Source organism: Ornithodoros turicata, unplaced genomic scaffold (genome assembly GCF_037126465.1).
Source record: "Ornithodoros turicata isolate Travis unplaced genomic scaffold, ASM3712646v1 Chromosome37, whole genome shotgun sequence".
In the NCBI taxonomy this organism is placed as follows: Eukaryota; Metazoa; Arthropoda; class Arachnida; order Ixodida; family Argasidae; genus Ornithodoros; species Ornithodoros turicata.
Window position 1 is genome coordinate 60,292 of NW_026999367.1, and position 26,984 is coordinate 87,275.

The 26,984-nt window shown below is 44.5% G+C and overlaps 1 protein-coding gene and 1 long non-coding RNA gene across 3 annotated transcripts; one reads left to right on the top strand and one right to left on the bottom strand.

Annotated features, from left to right (window-relative positions):
- Window positions 1-523: 523 nt before the first annotated feature.
- LOC135373999 (uncharacterized) lies at window positions 524-26,758 on the bottom strand. Of its 2 annotated transcripts, XR_010416706.1 has the most exons (5): window positions 26,640-26,758; window positions 4,750-4,821; window positions 3,324-3,453; window positions 2,576-2,677; window positions 524-550 (listed from the first exon to the last, which is right to left on the bottom strand). It is a non-coding gene; the product is annotated as an uncharacterized LOC135373999 (long non-coding RNA). The 2 variants fall into 2 exon arrangements; XR_010416705.1 differs by lacking the exon at window positions 26,640-26,758 and having other exon boundaries at window positions 4,750-5,582.
- LOC135373996 (uncharacterized) lies at window positions 16,910-21,058 on the top strand. The gene is made up of 7 exons (XM_064607018.1): window positions 16,910-17,111; window positions 17,371-17,450; window positions 17,606-17,711; window positions 17,787-17,872; window positions 19,035-19,114; window positions 19,192-19,331; window positions 20,936-21,058. Exons 1-7 carry the CDS (start codon window positions 16,910-16,912, stop codon window positions 21,037-21,039), a joined length of 798 nt encoding a protein of 265 aa, XP_064463088.1. The 3' UTR covers window positions 21,040-21,058.
- Window positions 26,759-26,984: the final 226 nt, after the last annotated feature.

Genomic DNA, 26,984 nt, shown 5'->3' on the forward strand with positions numbered 1-26,984 from the left:
ACGAGTACTTGCCATTTATCGTAGCACAACCACTTATAACAGAGCCAGGAGCGTGGTAGCGCACGAGTGCAAGACATTTTAGGCTATCCTGAGGGTTGTGTTACATATTCATCACCTCTATATGTAGATATGTTTTGAAGGTATACTAGTCGAATGAAATTGAAGGACAGAGCGAGCTCTGGAAGGGATGACGTTTTTCAGACGCTTGAAACGCGTGCACGAGCTGCAAGCTGCGTCACCGGAGATGAAACAAGCACTTCTCTCTGGACATCAAGAAGCTAGGTGTCAGCGTAGTGTCTGTCTGTGTCTAAGCGTGCGTCATTTGGGTTGTCTTTGGCACTTCATTTAATATTGTGGCATCAATGTCCTATAGTGCCACCATACAGCATTGAAGAGTGTTTGACGAAATGCCGAATGGTGCAGCCAGTTTTCACGAAAGATTGTGGTGCTTTCTGTCCATCCATCTGGTCATGGCGTACCTAATAAAGTTGGTTGTCCAATTAGAAAATAAAAGTGCACGTACCTCATAGTCGTCGTCGAAGCATGCGGACTGAAAGGCAACGAAATGTTAATCAGTTTTATGACGCTCTCGTCCATTTGGATCAGTTCATAGCACACTCAAGGATACCAAGGAAAATGTTTTCTGTTTTACAGAATAACATTTTCTGTGCCCCATAGTTTGATGGATACATAATCATACAAAGTTCGGCACCAACCCCTGATGTGAGAAGAGATAGGGAATCGACCATCGCATTTGTTCTCTTTAGGACGCTACGTCACCCTACGCTGCATGACGACACGTCATCCGTAGAAGTCTCACTGACGGAGGTGTCTGCCGTGGCCATGGCCGTGATATCTCACACAGTAAGCTTCCGTATTCGTGCTACATATTTACACCCTACCATCCCGTTTAATGTAAAACTTCGTATTGGGTTCACATAGGAGCAAATGTACCCTCCTTAAATTGGGCTATGTAGTTATTCCTCGAAAATATTCTGGCACAGCGTCGATGTATTGTGTGTACCGGACTGTACTGAAAAAGCGTTCTGACACTGTTCGACATGGCCTAGAACGGTTCTCAGCACATCACCAGGTTTTGCCAGGAGTTTCCCCGTATTGGATTAAACTTGGCAATAGGGGCCCCATATTGCCAAGCTTGAGCCGTTAACGGGGGAGTGTCGCTAATATCGCCCTGTATTGCAAGTGTGCAATCCGTCCCAACGTCATTCTCTGGTGTGTTTAACGGCACATAAAATAACTTTGTTTTGTGACTTGTTTTTCTAAAAGCCTTCTGAAATTTTGACAGGGCAACAGCCAAAAGACAGCAGCGTGTTCGTACGAACGGCACGGCTGTTATGCCCCATCAGGACAACACTGATCATATGTAATCCTCGTGTTCCGCCCATGGTGCAAAGGCGTCGCATCGCTAATAACGACAACGGTGCAGCGGAACTAGACGCCATATAACACTGGCACGGGGAAACAATCCGCGTCGGTTACGCTGTATCGCGCTCTTCCAACATTTTCACATTATTGCGGCCTCTGCCAACGCCACCTCGATACAGAAGGTATGCTTATTACCTTCTCTCCCTCCTTCTCTACGTGGACACATAACCTGACTTCGTCTGATTGCGGTGCGCCCTGTTACGAACTCTGAAATGATTGCAACTAGCTTGGGGCCTGTAGACACGAATCCGTCGATAAAAAGTAGCACACATTCCACAAAATTAGTCACGAGAAACATATGGGACAGTTTTGAGCTTTATTTTAAAGTTTTCCGGTGTAGTACGCCTGTACTGCTCGCAGACGGCACTGGTTCATCTCCGTGGCTATGACAGCTGAAAGGTTTGATTTGATTCGGTTTTTTTCTGGCGCATTAGTTACTAAGCCCATAATGCGCCAAATACTACTGTAAGCTTTACCTAGGTAAAAGTTTTATGCTTACTAAAACAGTGCTAAGTGCTGGGTTAGTAATTAAAATCGCAGATCCATTAAAAACTGTTATCTCTACAAAAACATCTTTCATTGCCGAGCTAAAGCGCCGAGTGCAGTGACATGAAGTTTCTATTGAACTCGAAGTTGAAGTTGTACTCTGGAAAGCCATAGTGATCAACTGCTTATGACATTCGAACGCTACAAGAAGGCACAGCTGAATGCCTGTTCAAGAAATTCTGTTTGAATTGTGTAGCTTTCACACATTGATATGTTGGGTTCTGAGGGTAAACCCTGATTGCATATGAAGCAGTCAGGTAAAACCTGCCTTGCTCTAAAGACCACTGATTTGGTTCTATGTATAGACCTTGTATTGGCGAAGTTCTAAAAGATCCAAGAACTAAATGTTGTCCTTGAAGGTGTACTGGATCCAGAATTTTAAGTGTTGATGGCCGTGCTGAACCGTACACAGCACATCCATATTCCAATTAGCAAAGAACAGTGGACGTAGATCTTCGACCGGGATTGGCTACTGCCGTGGAAAACACTACTATGATTGGCTGACTATTAGTTGTTACGCCACGTCCACGTGTGAGCAGGCTTTATCCAACTAATTAGTGTTGATTCTGCACTGTGTACTCACTGTCTGCGGCGCCTTGCATGAACCAAGGAAGAGGATTTGATACGCGTAGTCCGGAAACCCACACGACGTGGTGCACGATTCGGTCACTGTGGAGCCTCTGCCCTAGAACGGTGACAGACGAGACGTGTATTCATCACTCATGATACTATTGTTACCCATACAACATAAAAATGGCACCCATGTGCATTTGCAATAAAGTTTCAGAAACAACAGCATTTGATGAATTTTCACCGGGCCCATGGTTTGGACTGATCTATAGCGTTTTATTTTTAGTTTACTTCACGCTAGCGCCAGGACTTCACGCAGCGCCTCACACCAGTTGCGTGCTCCGGATCAAGCCTGAAATCAAATGCATGTGATCATCTCATCTCTCAACATTCATCCGGTAATCTCGCACTAAACGCTCAGTTTTCTATATGAGGTCTCCTACTATTGACCACTTTAGAAGATGCGATGACGACCCCGCATTATTACACATTTTGCGATGTTTACACACCGATGCGATTGTCTAAAACTGAGGGGAAATCTGCTACTATGTCTACGAAGAAGCATCTTATAGTTGACGTTGGCAAAATACGTTCAAAATTCAAAACAAAGTATTTTCACAGAAAAAAGAAGAATAATTCGAACAATCGAAAAAAAAAAACAATGCCGTATTACTTCGCAGCACTACGACCTAGTCTACATTTCCATAACTTAAACAATACGAAAATGCGAAATACATCATTTTTCCCGCCGTGGTACTTACAGCTTTTTTTCCTTGCAGGGCAGCCTTCGCCTCACAGAATTTATCTACGTCGAATCCCACTGCTCCTGAAAATATAGGCGCCGTTTGCGTGTCTGCCGTTGTGTGGCATAGGCTTTTATTCAAGTCGTCCCTGTAAATAAACAAATTACCTTCCAGAAATTTCGGTACAGGCACAGTAGCTAAGCTATGGGAAAAGAGCTGTCCCAAAACAGCAACTAAGATGGCCATCTTCAACACTCTCGGAGCTAGTCATTATCCAGAGATATTGTTCTGACTTCTTAGTTGTTGTAACTGCGAGCCGTGTTTGCGTCTTCGTCCTAACCGTCTATGCTCTGCTCTCCGTTCAGGGGCATCATGCAAGGGTAACAGTGGGCTCTGCGACTGGGACAGAGGGCATCCTGCGGCAAACATCTTTTGCCCTGAGTTTTTATGAAAACCATGCGACTATTCAGCAGCCTTCCTTTCATGTTGGCACTCCGACGCAAGATTACACGCCATCATTTATATTCATCAATGCACAGTGCACTAATGAGATCACCACCTCCTATGACGACCTACTTGCTTCCCCGTATAACGGGCTGCCTATCTGTTTTACCACGGAGTCTATCGGTATCCGTACAATTAACCATCCACCAACGTCTTCTTTCACGACCACCTGTAGAAGGAAAACATTGTCTACCTTACAACGACATTGCTTACGTGCAGTGTAGAAAACACGTAGTTTATATGTTAATGTAAGCACCTTCCCGTTTCACTGAGGCCAACTGTCCCATTGTGAAGGTAAGTAATAATAATCATAATCATAGTTCGGAATTTTTTTATCGCCAGACATGTGCGATCGCGAGCGACGCCAAAACGGTCGCGTCTGTGGATTAACGTCGCCCATATGTTATTTTTTTAACGTGCACCGAAATCTCAGCACATGATGACACACCAGATTTAATGTCACCCACGGAAGTTCTTCAGCAACTTGTGCCCTTCAAAAAACAAAAAAGGAAAAGCTTACCATCGTCATCAGCCTGGTTTGAATCTTTGAATCCTCCCAGATAATCAGAAACATCTTATGAACATCCATAAGACGCGTAGTCCTAGATATTGTGCACGTCTGATACATATGCATTTTAATCCACTGGATGTTCCATGGACGTACTATCAACATGTAAGACACGTCCACACCTCTAACTAAGCACGTCTAAGGGACGTAAATACTGGACGTTTGTGATATCCATTAGATGCAGAAGTCTCGGCACATGACACAGCACATTTAATGTCAGTCGCGAAAGACTGAGTGCCTCAGAGATTTGTACCCTTCCAATAAAGTTACCAGCGTCACCATCGTGCTTTGAATTCGCGATCTTTGGATCGGCGGGCGGACACGCTAACGACTGATCCGCCGACAGAAGCCATTCTGAAAGATGACCCTTACTTATATCTAGGGATGAGATCTTGGTAGCACGGATCAAGGTGGCCGGCATCACATCCACCCGTCTTCGCTATCCTGAAAAACGAGAGTCATATGGTCATGTGAGTTTATTCACTGCCTCAGAGACTTCGTGGCGCACATGTGGCAATATCCAACTGCTGCACGCGTACAATACTTTCACGTATATTTAGATCACCTTGCTGGAGAAAATGACTTGAAAACGGCAATCCCGGAATGCTCAGCGCAGCGAAATATATATGTGCATTTTTCTTCCTTCTAAAATATTTTCGAATTCTTCCCGCGCGCATGATGTTGTGATGACGCGTCCACCGGTGTGTTGACGCGCGTTCATCTAGTTCTGTTATAGTCTTTCCCAGGCAAAAATCTAGGATGGTCCCAGACTGGCACCACAGTTGTTCCAGTTGGGTTCAGGACGGTCCCAACCAGTTCCAGAGTGGCATACTCAGGTCTCATTGTGGATCCTTGGGTAGCATGAGTGGTTCAAGTGTGCCGCCAGGCTGGGCCCCAGCTTGCCATCCCACTTGAAGACAGGTCCCATTGTGGATGCTTGGGTAGCATGGGTGGTTCCAGTGTGCCTCCACGCTGGGCCCCGTCCAGCCATCCCACTTGAAGTCAGGTCCCATTGTGGTATTCAGAGTGGGATGCCTGGTGTACTGTGTGTCCATCCTGGGAGCACAACTTACCAACCCACTTGAGGCCAGGTTCCTTTGGGGGGGTTTGGCTCCAGTGTTGCACAGTCCCACTTGACATTGGAAACCACTTTGAAGCCTTAAAGCCAGTACCACTCAGTCACTGTAATTTTGACACCTGCCCTAGAACTACGCGAATCTTCACCGGGATGAATTGAAGACGCTCGGTGTTCCTTGCAGGTGCATACAGCTGCTCAAATAGTATGCGCAGATATGTTAACTGGGTGTTTTTGCAAGACAAATGATAATTTTAATTTACATTTCATAATACATCAATCGTTTAGGGTGCTACCGCAATTCGCCCAAGTTATTTTTTTGTCGGTCAATATACCAGAAACATTCGCGCGCAGCGTACCGAAATCAAACTTTGCGTAATGTTCACTTGTCGGTAGTTGGTGTCGGTAGTTCCCGTTTTTCAGCTCTTCAAAATAGGCAAGGAAACATAAATGTTTTAATCTCCATGGTCAAGCGCTGTATTATGTATATAGTTTGTTTTTCTTGCAACTTCTGCACCAGCTAAATCGCGAGAAACTACGAGCGACGCACATAGGATTCCACGACGCACACATACGAGCGATGCATTCCATTGAGTAAAGTTCAATTACGCTGGTGAATAGTGATTGATATATATGAACCTTTATCTGAATGTGTAGATCTAGTCCCTGTTACCACTGCTATTTAAAGTAGCGTAAGTACAGGCTAGCTGGTGGGTGAACTCTAGGAACTGGAACTCCTGCTGAGGCTTGTAACTGACTTTGTTATGCGTCTTATCTTTTAGCTGGCTTGTCATGCAAATGGAGGATATTTGCAAGATACTTATGAATCGTGCAGAATAAGGGCCAGCGATTGAAGCGAGGTATGTTGCGTGATTGTTGCAGGAAAACATTTACCATTTTATGCGTGGCACTACGTATACTTTTGCGGCCTTTTTTCTACAGGTTTTCTCAATGAAACAGAGTTCCCAGTTCATTCACAGTGAAGTATGGAGCAGCAATGTTTACTGGCTATCAGGGTGATATAATGTTGTGAAGTGTACCTTTTGCACAAAACAGGATTGTAGATGCTATAAAGTAGCAATGTGGGGTAATTGGCGTTGTCTATTCATCCCAAAGGTACAACATAGTTGCCGTTACAAGTGTAACGGCAACTGTCCTATTCACTCGTCGTTTGTGTTCTGTGTTGCAACTATGAGATGGACAGGATGAACAGACGTTTTTTCTGAGATGCCAAAAAAGTATGTTCAATGCAATGTGTCGATAATAGCCATTCCAGTAATCCAGTTCTTGAACTATGAGTTACTTCTAGAATGTTCTCAGACTGACAAGACACCATCAAAGGACCACCACCACCTACTGCACTGCATTGTCCTGTAGCAATATGTACTGTATTTGGAATATGCTCGAATATATGTACCCGTTTTTGGGGGTTCTAGTAAAGTGAGATGTTCATACTCTCTACATTTTGTTCTTTCACTGAGATTGTAGTGGGGTTAGTAGTCAAAGCTGCAGCTTCTGCTTCAGAGTGGCTCTGGAGATGGAATGACATCAAACATGTTCGTGTTGAATTGATTTCGAAGCTTATTACGACTCAGCTGGAAGCTTATTTTAGCTCTACAATCCACTTGCGAGTGGGCCTACACTGGTCCCACTGAAATCCCATCCGTCAAGTGGTCCCACTTCCTGGCTGGTTCCAGATCCCAAGCAGTCCCAAGCATTCCAGAGTGGTTCCCTGTGGGACCACTTGGGAATGGGGACCAGCATGAGGCCTGTCTCAAAAGCCACTTTGAACTGGTCCCACTTTAGATTTTTGCTTGGACTAGTTCAAATCTAGTTCTTACTCTCTCCGAACTACCGAGACAGACTTCATCCGTTTGGTAGATCGCCCGCAAAAAATCGTGAAAGAACATCGTGTTTTTTTCTTTATTTTGTTCATTGCGCGTCTTGGGAGACCCGTCAATATCTTCACGCACAATGCGAGAGGAAGAAGGAGCGCACTGTCGCCTATTGCGTCCCGAAAAAAGATTAAAAGAAAACAGAAAATACAACCCAAGATCAGGGCAGTTCGGATAGCGTGCCACCATTACACGTGGTTTCGTTTTGTTTCTGCAAGTTCAAGCTCATCTTCGACGCATGAGCCGGCACTGCGCTCTCATATTGGTGGTGGAGGATAGACGAGACTCAACGAGGACAGGAAGATGAGCAATAGACGACATGCAAAACGCAGCGCCCTCTCGTAGCGCGCTCGGAAACCTCCGGAATTCCGCCATGTCTGAGGCTCTCCCCCGACCCGAGTCATACGCACGACCCACGTCCAGCTGTTCTATCGTGCTTCTTGCCTCACGCATGTGCTGTTTCACTATGTCATTGACATGGTGAGACGAGGGGTTCAGAAGGGAATGCAAGAAAGGTAAGAGTGTTTTTAGATTTTTTTTTTTGTTGTTGTTGTTGCATTGGAGCGCTGTCATTTCGATTTTAGGAGAGATACGTTATCCTGGTGCAAACCTGCTCTTTAATGCCATCCCGTGACATATTGAGACAGTTCAGTGCAGTCTATTTAAGAATTATTTCGTGCACTGCATACGGCATAAACATTTGGTATAAAATAAAAGGGTAATACGATTGCGGCAAGAATCGATGGTCAATTATCCTAGAACTATGTATGTTTCTGGACACTATCGGTGACTGACCGATAGTTTTGCATCACTACTTGTGCTCGAGGTAGTTTTCTGCCTGGCTTCTTCTTCTTGAATGTGAAGTCTGATGGCACAGCAAGTTTATAGATGCCCAGTCTTCCATCTGGCATGTTTACGTCAAAATCAGTCGCTTTGAAGTGCCATGAACACACCTTTGCTTTGTCAGCATTGAACTTCCATCTTTTCTCTTGGTGGCTAGCAGTGATATGTGTCTCAGGGAAGCTGTTGAAGGTGACTGTATAAGGCGAGCGTGAGGTGTCCTCCCAGTAAATGATTGAAACAGTCAGAATGCACCATCCCATCTAAGGAGGACGATCTGTCTCGTAAACAGCCACGTGAAATGCAGTGCAACCAAACGTGACAATTATGTGGGAGATGCTCAAATAACGAAAACTCGAGCGGATTCACCGAGCTGAGAAAGACCACATTTTACACCGGTGCGTAACGGTGAGCATAACAGCGGGTTTCATAGGAACAACTACAATCGTACTCAGCTTTTATTTTGTGCCAAATGTTTCTGCTGTATAAAGTGCACTAACGACTTCACAAATGAGATTTACTAAACTGTATAAATTTCTCCTGGGGTGGCACAACAAAGCATCGTTGCACTATGTTAACGTAGGTTTCTTGCCCAACCTATGTCACAGCGCTCAATACTTTCACTGCAATAAGGAATACAGCCATCTGAGGCTCTTTTACCTGGTTTACATTACCATTTGAAACCCGCGTCTCATCACACAAATAAGATAGTCAACCAGCATATGTGAGAAGCATGACACGTGAGAACTGTAGTACGACAGTCGTGGTGCATTGCTCGGGCCGGGGAGGACGCCTCAGGCATGGCGGAATGCCGGTTGGTTTTGCATTCGGTCTATTAACAGAATAAAGAGGAAAAAAAGGAAAAAGGTGTCCTCGACAGATTTTTTATGGACGGTCTACGGAACGAATTTTTTTAAATCCAAACGGCTACGATATCAGGTCACCGTAAGGAGCAGATGTTCTCTTTGGGACAGCTTCGTAGAGCTAATAGTGAAAACAACATGTCTATACCACAAATATTTTTTAAATGAAAAATGTATAAAAAAAGACGTCCTGTATATACATACACACAACTGTATGCGCTCTGTGGTAAGTCACTTGACATGAAAGCAAAACGCACAAGGCTATCTTCCGATAGCTCAGTATATTGTGAACTCCTTTGGCGGACTGTGCCGCTTGGGGCGCAGCCCTCATTTTTTTTTTCTTTTTGCATCGCAGTCATCCAACCCTCTCCCTGCACCGGCCATTATGGCATTCGTATAATACATAGATGTACACTTGAAAATATTTTGTGTTTCTGCCATTCTGTAACGTGAATTACAGATGATACTGACATACTGATAATACGGAGTGCCTACGACTCCGCTGCTCACGCCACCGCACTGACAAGCATGTCATAGATACTTGTAGATGGACAATATTTCTTAATCACCTGAATGCTGCGACCCTGCATCACCTTCCCGACCACACATGCGCGCCAAAACGCAAAGACAATAATTAGAGCAGCTCATGTACCCGGATACACAGAGAAGTGCGACAACACGCTTGAACAAGTCACAGCGAACAACGATTTTTCTACTTCGTATATGAGACACTCAAAATAAATTTTGTGCCTCTTGTCACCTTTTTTTATCGTTGGCTCAAGGTTTTTGTGACGTCCTAGATCTCTGTCCACAGGGGCCGAATATTCTAGAACATCCGTACACGTTCGCTGCCAGCCAACAACCTTTATTCACCGTCGTCGTTCTTACATTGTGCGCTAGCAAGCGCGGTCTATACACAACATTTCTCCCCCTGTAGATAAATCCATCACTCCTCCCTGAAAAGCAAAATGCATAACACACCACTGAAAACCAAAACGTTCAGGAGGCTTCCTCTTCCTTGTATATTTTCGTTGTGGCACCAGAGGCACCTTGATTTGATTCTCTGGGACCACGTGCCCCGTCGGCGTAGGCCACTGTTCAGATTCTGGTGTGGACGTGGATGCAAACGTCTGCGGAGGCAAGTGATCCCTTCCGTTACTGTGAGCCAATGCCCCCGTTGTCCACCAAGGCTGAATGGTCGGACGCCGATTCGTTTCGTGCTCTCGCAGAGCTTCCGCTGGAACGAGTACCATTTTGGACGCATTCCATATATTTTTGTCTGCCAACAGATAGGAATACTTGTCGCATTTCTTGATTATCTTCAAGGTTTTCGAATACGATGGTTGTGCCTTACTGGTGGGTTTCACCTTCACCCGCACGAACTGGCCAACTTGAAATGCAGGTTCCTTTGCACACCGGCGGAGGTCTGCGTATGTTTTCATTTTCTCCTGGTGTAGGTGAACCTTGCTACGAAGGTCTTGAATTGCTTGAAATGCGTTGTCCAGATTCAACGGCATTCCGACAATGTTGAGGCGCGTGCGCAAAGGACGGCCATGGAGCAATACAGCCGGAGACACACCTGTGGTTGCGTGAGGGGTCGCTCTGCAGATTGCCAGATACTCGAGCACAGGTGGACGTAGAGGTCGCTGTTCCAGTGATGACAGTTGGACGTAGTCCTCGAATACCCTATTGAACCTCTCTACAAGTCCATTTGCTTGGGAGTAATACACAGAAGAATAAGTGTGGCGAATTCCACGATCTTGCAGGAAGCTTTCAAACATCTGGGATCGAAATTGAGGGCCATTATCCGTTACGAGAATAGTAGGATAACCCTCCCTGCTGAATACTTGCAACAAAAAGTTGATAACTGATTGCGAGGTAGTTGATGGCACAAACGCAATTTCCGGCCAACGACTGTAGTAGTCGATGAGTGTGATTGCATAGCGGCACTCATGAGGAGCTGTGTCGAATGGCCCGACGATGTCCATCGCAACTTTGTCCCACGCGTAATCCGGCAGTGGAACAGGCTTCAAGGGGGCCACGGCAGGTTTCGCAGTCTTGTCGGAAGCCTGACAAATAATGCAACTCCGTATAGCATGGTCAACTTGTGCTTGTAGTCCTGGCCACCAGTACAGCTCACGTAGTCTGTTTCGTCCTGACTATGCCTTGGTGAGCATCATGTGCTGATGTTACGAGCATTTTCGTAAGCACCAGAGGAACGACGAGCCTCTGAGTACGATACAGAAGACCGTGTACGACAGACAGCTCATCCTTGACCACGAAGTAAGGAATTGTAGTAGAGGATAAATTCTTCTTGCTAGGCCATCCTGACGTGACGTAACGAATAACTTCTTGAAGCGTCGAGTCCTCGCCTACGGCTTTCTCGAAGTCTTCCCGAAGCAGGCAGGTTGACACAAAAGAAACGACTTCTGATTCAACTCCTTCTCCTTCTCGTCATTCTCGTCATTCTCCTGCAGTACTTGCATCGGCAGACGGGATAAAGCGTCAGCGACGACATTTTCTGTGCCCTTCTTGTAGCTGACATCAAAATTGTAACGGAGTAATCGTTCAGTCCACCTTGCGATACGTAGCGGACGTAGCGGAAGACAACAGCGTAACCAATGTCTGATGGTCAGTAAACAGGCGAAACCGACGTCCCCACAGATAGATGTGCCAATGTTCGCAAGCCCATAAAGAAGAAAGTGCCTCACGTTCACCGACTGAGTATTTCCGTTCAGTTGAGGTCAATGTCCGTGACGCAAATGCAACAGTACGGAGTTCACGCCCTTACAAAAATAGGTTTGGCCAGACCATAGACCCCCTTTGGACATTGTATTTCCTGTATGGCCTGTCTTTGGACATTTCCTTTGTTTGGACAAAATACCACATATGGTCTATAGCCATTATTTTTCCTCCCTATTGCTTTCCTGTCCATGGCATTTTCCTCCAAATGTGGTCTATGGACCATGTTTGGAAAAATATCCGTGCCACAAGCATGGACAATTTTTTGGCTTTGTTTGGCTGCACAGTGAAGCGAATGCTAATATGGAAGTATTATGGAGGTGCATTCATTCGCCGAGCCTAATGCTTTTGGTTCACTCTTTATCCACCTGTGTGACTGGTGTCAGTAGACATCAGATTTATATGCACAAAAAACTGGTTGAAGATGCACATATAAATGTGTTTCAATCCCTGAAAATATGTACAATGCTGAAATACGTTCAATCATGTCAAGAAAAAACATGTCTTTGCATGAGAACCCGACCACAATTGATCGTGCTTTATGTTGGGACTTCATCTGGTTGTCGCTCATTTGAACTGAACATGGATAACAGACACAGTGCAAAAAACACAGTTGAAAGTTTCGGCCACCCCGAAATACAAATTTATAGACAGTGACAAGCCACCCCAGCCAGCTTGTCTGAGACAGCACGCAAATGTTTATATCATGATTCCCAATCTTTTTCGCCCCCCGGACCCCTTTTGCGGCTGGCAAGGTGCTGCTTCCGCCCGCTTCACGGCCCTGTTGATTTAGTGACACAGAGAGGGAGTGATAATAAGCACTTTGCCTGAAGGCCAGGACTTTTTTCAATGACCTTGGTGACAAGTAAAACAGTTCTGACATGTCCCATGTAAAGATATAGACCTCAGGTCATCCCTCATTCCCCACTTCGGATTGCAAAATTCCTCCCCAGGGCAGAATTCCTCACCAGTTGAGAACCACTGGTGTAGAGGCTAATCCATGGGAAGGAAAGTGTCTGGGTTTGCATGAGAATCCGACCACTAATAGCCTTGTCCCAAGTTGGAGCTTCATCTGGTCACTACCATTTGGAAATACAATTTGATCCAAATACAAATCACGTCTCAGAAATGTGATCCAATCCAAACTGTCCCCACACTTTTTGAATGCATTCTGGGTTCATAAATTGTGATCGTGTGTAACCCGCAGTGTGTAAGTGCCATCGTGTGTGTTTGTCCACTACAAAAACCAAGACAGGCGAAAACCCTGTTAAAAGAAACTATTATTTCTAGCTCAAAATGGTCATTTTATACATGTAACTTCGTGCACTGGTTGTGACACGGCTGTCTCAACAATTTCACAATTTCACACACACAATTTCATGCTTGCACAATGTTCCAACCATTCTGAGAGAAACAATTGGTGGCAATAATGTGTCAGTCAGACACAACACGCCATATGGACAAATATTGCACTAATGACGACAAATATTGTACTGAAAACAGAAAAATATTGCACTATTTACAGTCATACATTACAGTAACATATGGAGCACAGTCAATACAGTGCATAAATACTAAAAAGCAAATGTCAGTACATCTTACATGCTGCGCATGCAGTGGTTCACTTGTACATTTACATTTCCAAACATGATGAAAATTAGACAATCCAGCATTCTATATTTACATATTGTAAAGGGTGGTGCACTTGAAACTAAAATTTCATTAGACATTAGAAACATTTATCACAGGCTTTCAGGCATCCACTTCATACAGCTTCAGCAGCAAGGCCCTCATGTAATAAACACATGTAAAACTTGCTTTCAATCTCAAAAAACATACACTTCTACAATCCATGTCCTGAAATTTCTACATTGCCTTCAACAGGTTCTACCTCAACTAACGTGTCAACAGAAATCTCTTTACTGAGCGTGGACAATATATGACGAACAACCTTGAAGGGTTTCACATGCAAACTCACAGCTTGCTTACACTGGCAACCATGTGAATGCGTTAAATCTTTGCATGCTGCTGCTATCTTTGTAATCCGACCCAGGATGCCCCCTTCTTTCACGTAAGAGTTGATGCGACGCGACTTGTCAAGCAGGTCAACACATAACTTGAAAGAACCACATGACATTTTCTTGAAGGCAGCACTATTTCCTGCCAATGACTGCTTTCCATAAAGCATAATGCTGCCACATGTGTGCACAAATTTGTGGGCTTTGTATCCTTTTGTCAAATCATTCAAGACATCCTGAAAAACACTAGACACTGGTGTTCGTGCTGCGAAGTGACGCAAAACCTGATATGTAAAGTATTTTTCCAATATTTGTTGTCCAACATACCTGGTACCTTGCACATACTTAAGCAACCTCCCATTCATACTTTCAAATCCGAATGCAGAGAAATTCCAAAGCGGTCCCCAATCCTTGACATTATCGACCATGTGGATGAGTAGGTGGGCATTGTACGTCATTTTTCTTTTTCCATACAGAGACTGATATTCTTTCAGGAATTCGATCATTTCTGCTCGCACAACAGAGAGCTTATGGATTGGCACAGTTTCCCCAAGGAGAACATGCATGAGCTGTACAAATTTCATCCAGTTTTTAAAATATTTCCGAGGCAGGATTCCCTTCAGTACAAAAGGTGAAAAGAACAAAAGGAAGTTTCGCCATTCTGAAGCCTTCCAGTACTTCCACTGGGTTACTGAGCGAGCGAGACGAGATATCTCCCAGATGGACTTCAGACCTCGAAGCCGGCTGTCTATTTCGGAAATTTTGTTGCCAATGTGGTATGGACATTTTCCCTTGTGGGTAAACCACATGCACGCTGTTGTTCGTACAAACCCCAAGCAAACAGCATGCATGTAGTCTACCACCACAAAAGTTAAAATTATGTTAGTTAATGTTAAAAAATGAAAGCAGGAACAGAACTGTGCTGCCTTTAACCCCACAACTGGGAGAATGAGAAGCAGCTGCACGTTCTGCGTGTTCCCTGATGCTGGCATCATTGCGGAGTGTAGGAGGTTCATCGTTCACTGGGTACACCCTTGCATGTCCATGTCCTGCTTCCACAACTTCACCCTCTTGCTCACACCATGTGCACCCATGCCTACCATTAAATTGTGCCATGTTAAGGACCTGGCATCGTGCCACACTGTCGAGGCTGCACGGCCCAGCAAACACCTTGGTACGCCTGGCTTCACCAGAATGCGATACCCACGAAAATCCCACTGATGACAATGAGTTAACCGTATCTACGAACGGCTTCAAAAAGCTGTTCATGTTTGGCTTTCCCGAGCCAAACCACAGCCCTGCAAGTACAATCTCTTGCCCTCTTAAGCGTTGCGGCAGCTCATTCACCTGGAGCAACAACGGCCATATACTGCACTGAGAAGACTCAAATACAGGGACACCATCAGTGTTCCAGGTGAATGAGATGTCCCAGTTGCCTAAAGGGAGCTTCCGATATGCTGGGCTCTCTGTGATGTCCCCAACGTCAAAGGATGGTGCTGAGCATTTTTTCAAAATCGCTTCATGCTTTTCAAGCAAACGCTTTAACTGGGGAACAATATCCACGCTGACAAAAAAGTGGCCGTTGTCCAAGAGAAAGTGCTTTGCATATTTGCTCCTACAACTTGCACAATGCAGTTCACTTTCAGATGAATCATCGCAGGATGCTTGGAGGTACTCTGTACAGTTAGGGCAGTAGAAGTGGGATGTTTGGTTGCTACCTCCATTACTAAAATGCTTGTAGAACAGGTGCTTTGTGGTTGGAAAGTTGTTGGCTTCCGGCAGGTGTGCCTCAATGACCTTCAGAAGGCTATCGGTTGCCTCTTTGGAATTGTGGTACTTCAGGTTATGAGCCATGATGAGGAGGAGGCTATCTGCAAGAGTCAGGCGGGATCCCTCGAAAACATGTTCTTCCTGGAGGGAAACAGCAAAAGTCATGTAATGAAATAAGCATATCCGAGAAGAAAAACAATCACCATACTAATTAGGGGATCACAAATTTCTGAGTTTTCCAACCCGCACAGTTACAGCATGGATCACACAAGACTAAATTGGTGTTCATGTTGGTTCCTGGAAGGAACGGGCACAGGAATGATGTAGTAACAGTTTAACCAGGCTCTGATGTGTCTGTTTATTACTCCATTCCCGGGCCCATTCTTTCGAGGAAGCGTAAAGGAACGAGCCCCAAATTGTAGACAAGCGTTTCACATAGAACACTTTCTGACCACAACAAAGCCAGCACTTACATATTCCTGTCTGTCGAATATTGAAGCGCGTTCAGGTAAAGCCTCTGCACTTCTGTCATCTTCGTTATCCGACGGTGTATCCGAATCAGAGTGCGACTCGTCTGTTGTAATGTCGTCGTCGGACGATGCCCCGGTGTCGTGATCCGAAGCGCGTTCTTCGATACCTTCGGTATCACTGTCGTCGTCGCTGTCGGTATCACTGTCGACATTTGCGCAGCAGTGTTGCAAGTCGAGAGCCACGTCAGCGTGAAAGTCTACTGAAGCGTGTCTTCTAACAGTGTTAACGCTGTTTTCAGGACAAGGTGTTACAGAATATTCATTGTCGCTATGTCGGGGATTCACAGCGAGTCTCTCTGAGGCCAACAACCTGTACTTCGATCTTTCAGGAACTGCTGTGTTGGGGTCGCAGATATGTTGAAAATATCTTTTCCGGGGCGTCATTGTGTATGTATTTCCTTCGCCCACAAGACTTGTTGCCACGCTACATGGCTACACCGCAAAACCGCGCGCCATGTCAGCCATGTCATGTAACAGGTAAAAGTGGCAATGGCGGGGCGGCAGCACAGGAGCATGATCATGGAAGCATGTTATCAAGATATATTATGTTAACATAATAATTATCACGTTGATCAATGATAATAACAAGGAAATATTTAATAAAATGCAATTTTGTCATCTTCATGTTTAGTTATACTGATGGTCATCTGTAAATTATGCATTTAAGAAACATTGAAACGGAATCTACCGGAGGTGGCGCTCTAGTTGCAAAGTTTATGAACGAAGCTATGGAGTCTTCCGTGTTTTCAATGCTTGTTTGTGTCACTGTTGCGTTACACGTGGGACAGCTTGCACCAAAATGTGTGACATCCTGCATGTTTTAGTGAAGTGGCCCGGGTCCTGTCAACTGGACGTGTATCCAGTGGACAGAATGGTAGACGTTGATGTAGGTTTGCAGCTGATCAATGATCGCGGTTACCTCGACGAAGTCAGACACAAAAACTTCCTATTTACGTGGGACAAGAATGCAGAGCCTGCGGAAGCGATTGTTGTGGACGTCGGTAAGTAACGCTTTCTTTCGTATTATAAGTTACATGGCGCCTGCACGTGTTAACAGTTCGCATCTACCACGTGTTAGCAGTTGGCAAGTTATGTGTTGACTTTCTCACCTAGGCTGGGAATACGATGTATTAATCAGATTGCACCGCTATTTTACTTTTGACGGCTTAAAATATTTCGAGGAAGTTAAAAGTAAAATTGGATTGATCACTGGAAGCTTGGAATCATTATTGATCAAAATATTTTCACCTGTCTTTGCAGGGTCTGCTGATTTGATGGAGAAGAAACGTTCTCGTGTCCTGAAAGCAATGAGGCTGGTTGAAGGATTGTTTGACAGTGCTGTGAGTTTTTCACTTTGATTTTGCATCATTGCATGAAGTTAAGCTAGTAGATCTTTTGTCGGGCATGCTTCAATGCCATTATTTTGCACGCTTGCGAAATGACGCGAGCACGTGTCGCTGCCATGGCCTTTGTTCTCATGTTGTCACTGTTTTAGGCTGCAGCGTGTGGATCTTGCGACAGCTACAAACGGAGAGTTGAAGACCTTGAAAGGGAAAATGAGAGGCTACAGCGTAAACTCAGTAAAGCGAAAAAGAAATGTGGTATGTTATGCAAAAATTAATTTGCACAGGTCCACTTTTAGTAACATGAAATATTTTTCACTACCTTTTACTTAGATATGCAGAACATGGTCACCCAGATGTCCCAAGTGGTGGAAGCTGCTACCCAGGAACGAGCCAGTGCTATTGTGTCGTCACCAAAGGTACTGCATTGTATCGATAGCTTTACAAGAATTATCTTAAGAATGATGCTGTATGCACTACGTAATGAACGCGAACCAGTAGCGGGCTCTATGCATGACACGCTTTTGCACACACAACAGCATAAGCTACCTCTTCGCATCTTTACCACATTAGCTTAGGGTCTTTTCCCTTGTCTCATCAGGTCAGTACGTACAGTGTTAGCTCAAGCAGCAAAATGTACTGAAAGTCAAGTGCATCGAGGTGGCCGGTAGTTGCCGATCAATAGATCCTGAAGTTTTTGGTTTTTATTGTTGCCATATTTGGGGGCAAAAATTGGGTCTGTAGCTTTAAGTCGAAAATTCGCGCAAATTCAGGTGGAAAGATTTTCATCCGACTAAATTCGGGGAGATCTGGCTTTATTGTAGAATTAACGTTTCTCCTATCATTTATACGGAGTTTCAGATATACAGGGTTGTCCAAGATAAAATTTCTAATTTGTAATTCAGATAAAGGGACACAACATAGTGTTTGTGTGTCATGCTGCCGTCACAAGAAGTATTATGCACTGATACTTCACATGGAAGCCGCCACGTTATGTAATTCCTCCTCGGTAAGCCGCCAAAATTGAAAACTTGTCGACCCCTTAACATTTCTTCTCAATTCCGCAGTTGCAACTGCAGTTCAATGACTGCTTACCGTAGGGAGAGATACCCTTGCAATAAAGAGGGGAAGACTTATACACATGTTTATCCAGCATTGCGATCATTACTGTTAGGGAAAGTCACAGCAATAATAACCTCTGATGGATGTTTGGAATATGCATGCTGTCTTTTTTAGGCACCCCAGATTTTTCATGAAAAATCCAAAAATGACAAGCTAATTCTGTTTTCGCACATCAAAAAAGGGTTACAAATATGCTGTTGCAATTTTTCGTAGAAGCTGATATTTAAACAGCTAAATTATCAAATTTTAGTTACTGAATTGCATGGCAGGTACATAAAGTTGACCATTAACATCCTGCTGCGTCATGTGCAAAAACAGAGTTACCTTGTCAGTTTTAGATTTTCACTGAAAAATCTGTGGCACCTAAAAAGCACCCAGTATATCTACACCCACGTAGCCACTCAATCTTTTTAACCATTCCTTGTCACATGCACATTTTAGTTCATGCCCTCTTTCCAGGTTGACATAGGCCTTGGTGTTCTAGTTGATGAAGTAATTTTGCATCGCATAGGATCAATGTCTGGCAACTGTCCAAAGAGGTATGTGTTTATTGTCAGTATTCGTTGCTACTACTTGTTTCAACATTCTTGTAATGTGTAACGCGTTTATTCCCCAGGTATGCGCGGGGGCTCATGCGTGCAGTCTTCACAACAGAAGAATTGTGCGGCGGTACCTTGACTGGGAACAGCTGCAACGCAAAGCGTGAGCTTTCTCGGAGACCTGCTCTGGACCAGACAAGGGTGTCAGCGGTGCTTGGTATGTCACACATCTACTGTAAACTGTGACTTACTTAGGGTTGCTTCTCAAAAGTAGTAGTTGAAATATGGTTGCCACCTTCTGCAAGTAGCAACTTGCTGAGGACATCTCATGCTGAAGTCCTCACGATCCAATAGATATCAAGTCTGTCATTTTGGAATTGCTCCACCGTGTGTTCATGCTAGGTGTGCACCTCACATAGCCAATTGCAAGCTTATTGTGCCTTCGTTATCAAAGGGGTGTCAAAGCGATAGGTTCCTGATACCTCCCAGAAATTGTACTTGCAACCTGAAAAATGTCCCACAGAGGAGGACACGTACAAAGAAATCGCTTTGTGATGTGCCTTGTTTGCCTTCCTTGTGACCGTGGTGCATACAAGCCGCAACCAGGTAGCATACTTTATTCCCATTGCCCAGAAGTGCAACAGAGCATTTGGTATCATTTTGAAAGGTCATCATGTTGCTCAGCCATTAATAGTGTACGGCTTTACATCATGATACAGCGGCTGCTCTGCTGTACAAAGAAACATGTTGGATGTGGCACCTCCATGGGCAAATGCAGGTTGTTTATTTACCTGGAACAACACTTAGGGAACTGGCACAGCTGGGACATAATAGTGAAATGTATTTGCTTTCATAATTAGCACTATACATATTTTCATGTAAGTGCAATGTCTTTTTAATGAACCAAGTGCATTGCACCAGTTAATGGATGACATGGTAGGCAGAGGCGTGCAGCGTGGGGGATATAGCGTTCACGATCGCATCCGCGTCACTTTAGACGTCTTTCTCCACGAAAGCAGTAGCTTATCCAGACCCGCACGGTTACTAGGTGCATCCGCGCAAATGAACATCGTGTCTTCGGTGAAAATAAACATGTGCTGGAAGGGTACCATCATGAAAGGAGGCCTAAAGCTGGGTTTGCTTCACTGCGAGATGTGGAAGCAGATCTTTTCGAGCATGTTTCGTTAGGCACCTTTCTGCGCGGATTCCCGACCAATGAATTTTTATCCATCAGATGAGGTATTGCGCGGATATACAGTATTAACCAATCCATGTTATTCTCACTTGCTGGCAAGCTGCAGGGAATGTCGTTTGGTAGCTTGCCAACCTTCTAAGGGCTTGAGATCTCCTCTCAACATAACATTTTGCCCTGCATGCACCAATAGCAAACAGTGAACAAACAATGTCATGCCCTGCAGTGAAATTACACTGTAGTGGTGGCATAGTCTGGGTTGTGGGCATATGCGTTAAAAGTTAATAGCTCATAGCCTTTCACTGTTTCGGACAGTATTTTGTGGGGAAGATACTTGTACGGCAAACAACTATTTTGTTTCTCATCTGCCTGCCTTTGCATTCGCCAGTGATGAATGAAACAGGGCATGGGCAAGTTCGCATACAATTTATAGCAGCCATTGTAAGCCATGCGCTACGAAACCTGACGTCATTCTCTGCTAAGCAGCTTGTCACTTTGGAAACTGTTTGCAAGACACCAAATTATCGACGATAGATTGATTATATGTGTGTTCTGCATTACTCCTGTGTTCTTTCATTTTAATGAGACCTGTATTTCTTGTATTTTACATATCTTTCTGTATGTTCCAGGTTACGTCGGCAAGAAGTTTAACCCCGAAATGCAAGTTGTGAAGGGCAGCTTGGCTACGATGCTGGCCAAAATGAAGAAAAGCAATGTTGAAAACACTGAATAAAATGTGACTTTGAACTTCACATGGACTGCAGGGACTAAGTATTTGCATGTGCATGCTGTGTGCAGTCCTGACACAATTGCTATGCGCGGATAACAGCGGAAAAAGTGGAAATGGCCCGACCACAGACTAGGTGAAAATGGCCTGTCCATGGACAAAGTGGAAATGGCCTGTCCATAAACAGTCTATGGACCAGCTGAATTTCCTGGCCATGGCATTGTGTCTATAGACAGTTGCTGCCAATCTCCCATTGACTGTCTATAGGAAGGAAAAAGGGGGTGTTCCAAAGGTCGTCTATGGGAATCTAATGGACAGTCTATAGCTTCAATGGACGTTTTGTCCATGGCTTGTCTATTGGTTGACCAAACAATTTTTCACAAGGGACCACAGCATTCTTGTTGTAACACTGCTCCCAAACCCTTAATGATGCATCGGTAGTAACTATAACATCCAAGGTCGGGTGAAAAGGCTGCAGTACAGATCCTGACGCAAGAATTGCTTTAACTTGCTTGAAGCTAGCACCTGCTGCTGAATCCCAGTGAAACTCTTCAACTTTACGTAGAAGTCTTCGCATCGGCTCCACAACTTCCGCGACGTGTGGAATGAATCGGGCATAGTACCCCAAGAGTCCCAAGAATGACTTCAGGGTCCCTGCATCTGTTGGTTCAGGAGCTTCTGTAATAGCCTGTACTTTGGACTGCAGGGGCTTAATTCCTTGTCCGCTAACATGGTGACCAAGAACAGTGATTTCGGTAGTGTTGACTTTAGCCAGTCCAAGCTCATTGGAGAAAAGATGGGAAAAATTGATCTTGCAAGCCAGGTGGGAGTGCGAGAGACGTTTTCTCAGTCAGCTGCAGACAGCGCAAGGTAGCTCCTTCAATTTGCAGTTCAAGCTGCGCAATGATATCTAGTCCGAGAAGAGTTGTGCCACGTGTGACAACGTGGAACAGTGCTGACGTAGTTGTATCCTTGTAAGATACGGGTGCAGAAAAACATGCTTGGACGTCAATGTGCGTCCCCGAGTAATTTAGCAATGTCGCCTTCGTGGGAGACAGCGTGAATTTGTTCTTGAAATTCTTGGTGAAGACATCCTGTGCCACTAGCGAGACGGACGATCCTGTGTCGACGAGAAACGTAACTGGGTGACCTGCTACCTGCACATTCATATGAATTCCTTTTTCACGATTGTCGTGAACCATAAGGGTGCTGACTTCGTTCGATGTTTCTTGTGGTCATCTTGTGGTCATCATTGCCTCTTGCTTTGCTTCGGCATACAGTTTGGAAGTGTCCTTTCTTGCCGCATTACGTGCATTTCGTGCATTGCTTGCATTTCGTGCTTTGCAGGAAATTGCATTTGCGAGATGACCTTGACGTCCACAGCGATAGCACGTAACCTTTCCAGTATTAGATTTGTCTTTCGCATATTTGCGTTTTCCCTCTCTCGTTGTAACATGTTGTACAGGAGACGTGCTGGAGAACTCACGTACCGCATCCCCTGTCCCTTCTAGATGCTGACAGATGCTAATGGCTCGGTCTAGCGTCAATGATACACCAGTAGTGCACTCGTACAAAAGACGCTCACGAAGATGCTGTGTTGTGCCTTCCACAAGCTGGTCACAAATGGTGTTCTCAATGTCTTGAAATTCACATGTTGCAGCCAGGCTTCGAAGGGCGGATATGTACTCATTGACATCTTCTCCGGGCTGCTGCGTCCTACGGCGAAAACGATGTCTCTCCACAGCTATGTTCACCTTCAGCTTGTAATGCAGATCGAGTTGCCTCGTTGCGATCTCGTAGACGTCCGGCTCACTGTCGGGTGCGGTAGACGTTCCTGTACCATCCGACGAACTGCTAGCAGGAGCGTGCTGAGCGACTGTTCCCGGAAGCGAAGGTAATGTGTAGAACACACGCTGGCCTTCTACCCCAAGTGCATGAAGCAAAATAGCTTTCCGTCGAACCGAAGACATTTGATCTCCTCCAGACACCATCAGGAAATTTGTGAAGAGTGGCTTCCATTGCGGCCATGGAACCACTGGTTTGCCCGGTACCGGTAGAAAAGGCGGAGGTGGCGCAAGTCCACTAAGGCTCATTGCTAGAAAGTTGCTGACTCTCGAATACCTCCAGTAGAATAAGGGTCCGGTTCAGCTCGTCGCCAAAATGTGGTGTCCTGGAGCCTAGATCTCTGTCCATAGTGCCGGAGCCGAATATTCTAGAACGCTGCCAGCCAACAACCTTTATTCATCGTCGTCGTTCTTACATGGTCCGCTAGCAAGCGCGTCCTATACACAACAGTTTTCCCTCATCATTCTTCCCACTATGTTCCTGTGCTCTCACAATAAAGTTGTTTGTTTGTTTTAGGTTTATACTACCAGCCCATTGCGGTGTCAAAGGGAATGAACAGGAGGACAGCGCCACAGGAGCACCTCTCTCGTCTCCGAGACGCAAGCGTATTTCGGTGCCGAGGGGAGATCGTCGTTCCATCGTTCGTTGGACACCTCGTAACTCCCCTGGCTTCCTGCCAATGAACCGCTGACATTTTTCCCCCAGCTATGCAGAGGAGAGTTGATCCAGCGCTCCGCATACCTCTCCTCAAGATGCCGAATTAGTTCATCGAACGCGCCTCGATGTGGGTTTTACAACACGAGATAAGTTGACTCTCACCAGTGCTACCGCAGCGGTGCTGTAGGGGATCTAGAACATATTCGCCTCCATTGCCGCACCTTCCCAAACCGTACCCCTTACAAAAAATATTGCCTCTTTGTCACAGAAAGTATGCAGACTTTGAGTGGCCTCTGCCACAGAAAGCCTGAAGAGACTCAGCAGATTTCCTGTCACTTATGTCACTTCTCTGAGAGCGTTTGGTATACATCCACCTGCAGTAAAGTCTGCAGACTATTTGGGTGGCAAGTATCCCCAGGCTTTGGGACAAATGTGCACATCTTGAAGGCGAACAGTGAAAACAAAAATTAATGCGCTTCTTCTGAAAAGGTTATAATTTGTGGAGGCATGCAGAGTTCTCCAGTGGTGTTCATTTGTATGGAAAGGGGAAAGTTCAGGGCTCAGCAACGTTTTACAACAAGCTCGCGTTGGGTCATTTACATACTGCGTGAAAGAAATAGACAAATCGCGTCGCCATAACTATTATGTCCACATTAATGGTACATTTGGAAGGACCAGTGCAATAATGGCAGTGTGTAGGTTGGGGTATGTCCGCTGTACGTGTACTAGGCAGGTTGAGTTTCAAATTCATTTCAGTTTCATTTGCAAACTAGCAGTGGTGAGCTGTTTTCTTGACAATATGTGTAGCACAATCATATGTGAAGTTGTGGACACAAATGATGTCACAGACCTGATAGCGTGCACTGCTAAAAGTGCATGTTGTTGCAGCTTGCATCTAAAGCATTCCTGTGTTGTCTCTTACCTGTCTTCCGCAATGTAAACGTTTGACATTATGTGCCAGTGTTACCGGCAAGGTGTAACATCCGGGCATTTTTTAGCAAGTTTTTGCTAGTTTTGAATGTTTTATTCTGGTCTTAATACATTTATTTTATTGTTATTCATTAGAACCTTTTATTAACAAAATCCTGGTAAAACCACTGGTAAAATCATTTCTGAATTATAGAATATATATTTTTGGCATTAAAAAAAAATGCCTGAAATGTATATTCAATAATTCTAACATTTCAACAATACTCACTGGTAAAGAACAAAATGATTATAGCATTTCAACAAAAATACAATATTCATTAATGACAATATCTGTATTCTGTTCCACACATTGCTGATCACTCATGGGATGCCCAGATTTTCATACTTTGCCAGCAACACCCATACATGCTTGTAGTTCTAGTTGTAATACATCATTCAAATATTACGCTGATTGTGTCAAATAAAGAGAAGTTGAGGTATCTTGTAATTTGTAGTTTCTTTATCACTGTCATGTGGCTTTTCATCGTATGAGCATTTCACACAACATTTGTATTGCATGTGGAAGGTAAGCAGCCTCATGTTTGTTTGTAGATGTACCATCTGGTCATCGCTATCTTGTTGCACTAGAGAACGCTTTAAGCTCCACTATCATAGTGGCAATCGCACCAACGCTGGTTAACTTAAAACCAAGATCGAGGGTTGCTAAAACTTGTTAACACTCAATTATTTTTTTACAAACATTAGTTGGTGACGTCAATGTTTCAGTAACAATGACTTGCTTTAGTGAAGTACAATTAAGCGTTAAATTCAAGTTAATGGATCGCTGATTTCGGTTCAAATGCTTATCGACTTTGGTGAAACCGGACCGATGGCGTTCATAAGCACACTCCGAATGTGTAGACAGTCTGTGTATACGGTCTCCACAAATTCTGCAGCCTTAAGGCCAGTCAGAGTCCGCATCGCGTCTGTAGAATTTCTGTAGACCAAGTATGCGGGAAGGAGCAGACCACATAAAGGTGAAAAGCTATATAAAAAATGTGCTAAAAGTCTACAGAAACGCGATTTGTTTTGGTAACGGACTCTCCGGATCCCTTAATGAGCTGGACTCTCCCCTTCCTTTCACAAAATTGCTTGGCCCCTGCCCACATACAGCCCACCAACACTCTGCCCTCAAAGCTCTCTTCACCTTTCTTGATACTATAACACATCTATCCTTATTGTGACGAGTCTCATTCTTTCATTCCCCGCATCACAAGTAATGGGGTAGAGCATCGACCATGGCGATGAAACTCCCCATCCGTCATCTCAATATTGTCAACACAGTTTTGCGTTGATAATATTAAGGGATGGGACGAATCTAGAATTTCTCGGATCCGAATTGGAGTCCACGGAAGGTTCTACGAACCTTACGAATCTCGAATCTTTCGGTCCTTCCTTTCAAAAGACTTCAGAAGGCCACGCAACAAACTATTCTACTGAAAAGTGCTGTGAGCAGAATTTGATATATTTTTTTAATAAAACACATATTTCGGAAGAAGACATGCTCACCCAGTCAGCACAAATTGCTGCAGTGATTTTGCACCAATATTGCAATGCAATATTGTTCTTATGTTGCTAATGATCGCTTTCGTTATGTACAAATATGTCATCGAAACAACATTGCATTACACTGATTCACAGCAATATTCACGGGACATCCAATGTCATATGCTTCCAAGTGAGGAGAGGGACAGCTTTTGATCGCACGAAGCAACCGGACCATCCGGAATGGCAATGCGGTTCGGTGCCATGGACTGCTCGTGTTACTAATGAATATTTCCATTATTGCTACTACGAATGGGACGCTGAATCTGAATCGCTGAAACAAGGTACAGTGCCATTAAAATACCCGTCCACACCGGTGAAATAACATCCACCTAAACGGCGCAAAAGAGTGAATACTTTGCGTTATTGGGGCTAACAAGGATCTCTCAGTCCGTGTGTTCCAAATGTTATCACATATTTCAGGATTGTGCAAATGAGTTAATTCTATTCTGCCTAGCTTGGAACCTTGCGGCCGCTTATGGCACACAAGAGGGAGAGAGAGAGAGAGAGTAAAAAAGACAAAATACTAGTTACAGAAACTAGTCACAAAACTCAGGTGTGCACTTTTTATAAAGATACATTTCGCTTACCTTCTTCTACCTTCTACTTTCTTCTCTTCTTCTCTACCTTCTCTACCTTCTTCTGCAAAGAGGCGTCTGCACAAAATTTGTCTGGTTTGATTAGTGGATTGCACTGGTCATGCTGTCCTCTAAAACATGTTACCTGTAAACATCAAAGCAGAGAATGTGAATATTGAATATATTGCATAATAAGGGGAGTCAAAAGGGTGTCAAACAATGCTCGGACACCGTCGCGAACAATGAAAGCGCTGCAGCGACACCTTTTCTCGGTCGTATTTAATGCGGGGTGCTGCGTGCACTCCCTTCAAGGAGGGGAGTTAGCCTCACTCCCCAATGTTTATAACGAGGTTCTTC